The sequence below is a fragment of the Pithys albifrons genome, chromosome 3 (genome assembly GCF_047495875.1).
Source record: "Pithys albifrons albifrons isolate INPA30051 chromosome 3, PitAlb_v1, whole genome shotgun sequence".
Lineage (NCBI taxonomy): Eukaryota > Metazoa > Chordata > Aves > Passeriformes > Thamnophilidae > Pithys > Pithys albifrons.
In genome coordinates this window covers 85,196,840-85,202,839 of record NC_092460.1, presented here as the reverse complement: position 1 = coordinate 85,202,839, position 6,000 = coordinate 85,196,840, and the positions used below count along the sequence as shown (strand labels likewise).

At 41.1% G+C, this 6,000-nt stretch overlaps 1 protein-coding gene across 4 annotated transcripts in view; it reads left to right on the top strand.

The window, feature by feature from the left end:
* The first annotated feature begins 579 nt into the window (after positions 1-579).
* TAFA5 (TAFA chemokine like family member 5) overlaps positions 580-6,000 on the top strand; it is a 436,638-nt gene continuing 431,217 nt past the window's right edge. For 2 of the 4 annotated variants that reach the window (XR_011697518.1, XR_011697517.1), the window contains exon 1: positions 580-1,125. Coding sequence is in view for 1 of the 4 variants with exons in the window: in XM_071552572.1 (XP_071408673.1) it covers positions 1,014-1,125 (112 nt within the window). In the remaining 3 variants the exon portion in view is untranslated. The remainder of the gene's footprint in view (positions 1,126-6,000) is intronic. The other 2 variants (XR_011697519.1, XM_071552572.1) reach the window with 2 other exon arrangements.

Sequence of the window (6,000 nt, the reverse complement as noted above, 5' to 3'; positions counted from 1 at the left end):
GGGGCGGGCGCGCTCCGCCGGCGGGGACGCGCTGGAGGAGCGGTGCGGGGGAAGGACCGCCGTGCTCCGAGCGCTGTGCACCTGTGGGCGTGACCGCCGGCCCCCTCCTCCTCCTCCTCCTCCTGCCGCTTCTCTTTACTTGAAGGGCCGGCGCCGCTGTAGCGGCAGAACCTGAGAGCGGAGCGGTTGGCGAACGGAGAGGAGAGGAGGAGACCTGCCGCCACCGACCCTCCGCTCAAGTGTCCCGGCCGCCCCTCGCGCCACCGCCCCGTCGAGCCGCAGGACCGGCCGGGAGGGGAGCTCAGGCCGGGGGGACGGGGGCTGTCCAGCCCCGCCGCCGGCCTCGGCTGCTGGCCGGCACCGCCGCCCGCTGCTCCCCAGCGGGCGCTGCGCTGGGGCGCGGATCGCCCTCGCTGCGTGGAGCCACTCGGGCGAGCCCTGCCCCGCGGGCGGGCGGCGGCGGCGCCGGGCTGCCCTCGCCCCTCGGTGCCCGCAGCCCTCGCGGCCATGCTGCGCTGCGCCCCTGGGCGGCGGCGCCCTAAACGCGGGTCGCCCTAGAGCGGCGGGAGGGAGGGCGGGGGAGGCCCCGCATCAGCACCTCCGGGGAGGGGGAGGCGGGGGAAAGGACAGCAACGGAACAACTTCTGCAAATTAAAAAAGGACAAGAAAAATAAATAAATAAAAATAGGCTCGTTTGTGGGACATCTTCGAAGCTCAGCGCCACGCGAGGCATCCAAGCCGCAGCGAAACCTTCCACGCTAGTGAATCGCGCCACACTGACAGGAGGAAAGCTGGCTGTGGCCACTGCGCCTAAACCTCGCAGGCATTATAGTCGCCTTGGCTTTCTGTCTGGAAGATGATTCCTGCAACAGGACCATGTTGCTGATGATGAACTGCAGGGTCGTTGGAAGATGCTTTCCTTGAGGATTACACGTGGGGAAAGGCCATCACTCAAAGGGAGAGCTGGCTGGTGAAACTGTCTGACTTTCCCCCCCACCGGGGAAGTGGCTTCAATGGCTCCATCTCCCAGGAGAAGCAGTAGAAAAGATGCCAACACCTTGCCAAGCATGTCCTCAACTTTCTGGGCTATCATGATCCTGGCCAGTCTGCTAATCGCTTACTGCAGTAAGTACATATTTGTCCTGGTGCATTTGCTGGGCATAAATCTACGCCCTTCCCACCTGAGGTAACGCTTCTGGCAAAGGTCAAGCTCTGAAGCTGGCAGGAATATGTTCTATTCCTTAGATTTGCCCCTCAACACGTCTTCCCCCACTCACCTATGGTATAGCAGGTAGACTGACACTTTAATATTGCTGCTTCTCAGAAGAATAAGATGTCCTTAAGTTGTAGATGTGGCATTTCTACTCCACTCTTGGATTTTAGAAACAAGCATTTTAGCAGTAGTAACTGTGATCCACTGTTCACTGGTTATTATCAGATGTTACCAGATTTCTCCCAGACTTCTCTCTCCACGTACACACGCTCCTAACTCCATCCATCTTCCATGAAGAGAAGCTGTTTTGCTTATGTTCATTCTTTTAGGAAGCATACTTAATCAAGTGACAGATGTCTTAACATCATCTTAAGATCGTATGTGGTTCTCTGACTGAAATTGCATTGGAAAAAAAGCTGTCACTACCTTAGCATATCTCCAGCAGTTTAGTTAGTTTTGTCAGTTTTAGAGCGGCATCTCAGGTTATCAGTAGAGTTTTGTACTTTTTTCAGGTTTGATAGATTGCCCATTAATCACATTGAGTTGCAGATGAGGTATCTGCAAGAATCAAGTACCCAATTACTATCACTCTTAAAGGTCTATTTTTTCTTTTTTTTTTTCTTTTTCTGCTTTTGGCAAGAATCATTTTTGAGCAGTTTTATAATGTAAATACAGTTAATGCCCATACTTTGGGGAATGCAAGTTAGTCTGTGGTATCAGATTGGGCAACTTTCAAAGGGAATATAAAAAACTGTTGCTCCGCAATACTAACAAAATACGTAATTTATCAGGAGGGACCTACATAGCTTTGCCGAAATGAATCTGCACTGTATTTTCCCAACATATCTGAATGGGGTCTGTAATTTACCTATGGTGCATATTCCTTTCATTAGCTATAGCATAAAAGATTTTGCAGTAGGCTTGTCTTGTTGAGCTGTAATAGGTGTAGGTTATGATGAATAGGAAACAGAAGCTGTTTTTCAGGAGCATGCCTGCTGCATTTCTTAACCCTCTATTCCATTCCCTCCAACTGTATTATATTCACATTTCTCTGTGTGTTTGGTTTTCTGTTTTGTTTTTTTTTTTAATTGGTTTTAATTTGTTAAGAGAACTTGTAATTCACTTTTATTTGCATATGACAAGGACTCTTCATATTGATGACTGTGGAAGTGGCTTATTCTAAAAAGAATTTTGTAATTATTTTTTGTAATTTAGCACATTCTGCACTGCACTTCTCATTAAAAAGATCACATTAAACAGGCCATGCTTTTAAAGAATATAATTTTGTACATAATGCCAAATTCAATGTGTTAATATAAAAGATATGCTAAACAACATAGTGAAATTTTAAAGAATTTATGTTTGCACTGGGAGTACATGTTACAGGATATTAGTAATAGGAAATATTTTATTAAATTTGTGCTAGAAATGCCTGGAGAGTTCCAGGCTTTTTATGAGAAAATATGAGTTGTTCTGTGCATATATTTTCTATGGCCTCAGAAAGAGTTAATCATAAACTCTGACACTTTAAAACTATTTATGTTTAGCAATGAGAGGTTTGACAATGTTTTGTTCTAAGGACTTAAGTTGTCTATTTAAATTGTTACATATTGTTCATCGTTTATTTTTTGCATGGTTTACTTAAGCTGAACAAAGCAAATGTTGGCTGGTAATCTGAAGGCATTTTTTGGTGTGCTTAAAGGAACAGTTTCTAATTAGTTCTCTCAGATGGCTTAGATGGTGTTCTTCAAACATGTAGTACGTTCTTCATTTCATATAGCACTGAAAAGCACTATGCAACTTAAAATATGCAGTGTCAAAACACTCCACCATTTATGCAATGCTTCACTGATTTGACAACTGCAATTCCAAATGTTAATGAAGCACCATGAACATTTTCTTTAGTGGTAATATTTGAAACATTGCAAAAAATACTTTTTGCTCTGTGGAAAGAGAGAAAGTGTTAAAATCAAGATTAAAAAAAAATGAAGCTATTTCTAGGTAATGTAGCACCTAAGATTTTATGATTTCTTTTAAAAATCAGCTAGAATTTAATCTTTTTTCGTCTGATGCCTTTTTTGAAGAAAAGCATAACTGAATGTGGAGAGGAACATGATGACTTTTAAAAATGCTTTAAAAATAACACGCTTCTCATATTTCTTAGAAAGTAAAAGGAAATAAGTAACAGGAAAGAACTTGACTATGTAAGGTGTTCTGTATTTTCCACACACATTTCTATTCAGGTATATAGAAATATATCGATTTAAATTTCTGATATCAAGAAGCATTCTGTAAAAAAACCATTAAAGATTAATATATTATCAAACTAATTACAGGAATCTTATATTGGATTATCTCTCACTGAATCATTTTACTACAATCATACTCTGCAGCTTCAAATACCAAATCAGAACTTTTCTATTTTTCAATTTTTATAGCAGTGTAAATAAAATTTTTGATCTACCTTGCTTATTTCCATTTCTAGTCTGTTGGACTGATAAAGCTTATACCTGAATCAGTTATAGGAACATTGCTTCTCCTTCTCCTAATTACTTTGTGAATCTTTGTTTTTTTGAAATGTATTTGTTGTACTATAATCATCCCTATTACTGAAAGCAACCAGTAGACACCCTACTCTGAGTTCCACTTGGCAGATAAGCATATTTATAAAGCATGCTCTAGGTGTACATGTACAGCCCATTAGGCTTTAATTTATACTTTAATTTCTGAAGCCCAATTACATTCCCATTGATGTGGTAAAATGATAAACTGATAATTTTTTCTTTCTTAAATGTTTAGATTATATTTAGGGATAGTGGCTCCATCCTATGGTGGAAGAGAAACCTGCATCAAATCAATTAAGTTAGTTGCTATAGTGATAAATATAATGTAATATTATCTAACCAAAGAAAAATGGTCTGATTGTGGTAGGCTTTCAACAGGAGAAGACAAAAATGAAATAGTAGAAATAGGCTGTTTATAGTCCTTGGTGTCATCAGCAAGGAATTAATTAGTTTATTTAGCTGAAACATCAGTTAAATTAAAAACACCCTCAGAAGGCTGTCCTGGTAGAGGGTGGCCACATTCAATGGCAATTCAGAATTAAAAGAGTTGTGACATTTTTGGATCCCAGACATGCATTTTGCATACTTGTTTGATGCACAGTAGTAGACCAGAGAGAAGTACCTACAGTGAATGCCTCACATTTGTAAAGGTACAATGAATTATTTTTTCTTCTTTGTAACTGGAGTATGCATTTTATGGTGTTAGAAAGTTTGGTCAAATTAAGGAAATTTTCTGTGGTATCACAGCTGCATGCTACATCAGGAATCTAAATGACATAGTTTTGATTCAGAACTACTTTTTAGTGCATTTATTCAGTTGACTTTGCTGTAAATACTGAGGAGCTTTTTATGTGTAAATGGTAATTCTTTTAGCAACATAGTATTCAGCTTTTAGCAAAGTTCTGGCTGTTAGGAGCTTTTGGTTTTCCTTATTCTATACTGTTTTGTAAGCATGAGGAGAACATTACAGCCCTATGCTGTTCTGTTATGGTAATACTTCTAAGGTTGAGAAAATGAATTTTTTGAAAGAAACCACCAAAACTGAATGATACTTGGAAAATTGAACTTCTTGTCTTAAATGCTGTGTAAGGAAGAGAGCAGTATGAAGCCCAGCATTTATGCTGACTAAATGGTGATAGTACTAGGAAAAAAGAATCTAAAACTCCATGACTCTACAGTTCTGCATTGTAAATGCATGTTCTTTCACATTAAGAAAATTGTAAAGAGGAAATGTTCTCCTAATTCATTATTTCTTTTGCTGTCAGAATACAAAGTAAGTACATTGTACATACTGGTAGGTTGTATTAAATGTCTGGTCTGCAGCCTACCATTTAAATCTGTGGAATTTGTTGAGCAGAAAAATCAAGCCCTTAACATAAATTAAAAAAAAGTTTCTCAAAGATTTTATGTGGAACCGTGAAAAATGCAGATAGTTCTGGTTTGGACTGAGGTAGGCTTATTTTCCTTCACAGTGGCTACTATGGGGTTATGTTTTGGATTTGTGCTGAATATGCCATTGATAATAAAGAAATATTTTTGTTACTGCTGAGCAGTGCTTACATAGAGTCAGAGCCTTTTCTGCTTTCTGTACTGCCATGCTGGTGAAGAGACTGGGGGTATGTGGGAAACTGGGAGGAGACACAGATAGGACAGTTAACTCCAACTGAATAAAGGGGTATTCCATACCAAAGGGCATCATGCACAGTATATAAAGGGGAGGCGGGGGAAGAGGGTGGTGGAGCGATGGTGGTTTTCTTTCCAAATAACTGTTATGTATGATGGACTCCTGCTTTCCTGGGGATGGCTGAACACCTGCCTGCCCATGGGAATGGTGAATTAATTCCTTGTTTTGCTTTGCTTGCATGCATGGCTCTTACTTTCCCTATTAAACTGCCTTTCTCCCAGCTCACAAGTTTTCTCACTTTTACCATTCTGATTCTCTCCCTGATCCTGCTGGTGGGGGAGTGAGACAGTGGCTGTGTGGGGCTTGGCTGCTGGCTGGGGTTAAACCACAACAAGTTCCCATGAAAAATATTCTATTGACCTTACCTTAAATTGAGATCCTGTTTCACCTCTAGTAGACAGTGCTCATATGAGAAACACCTTTTCATTGACCTGTTATGGAATTGCTTTCTGTCCAGAAGACACAGGCGACTGTGGTCTCTAGGTCTTACTGTTCCTTTATGCTATTTGAGACTGCAAGCAGGGAACTGTGACTGTCAT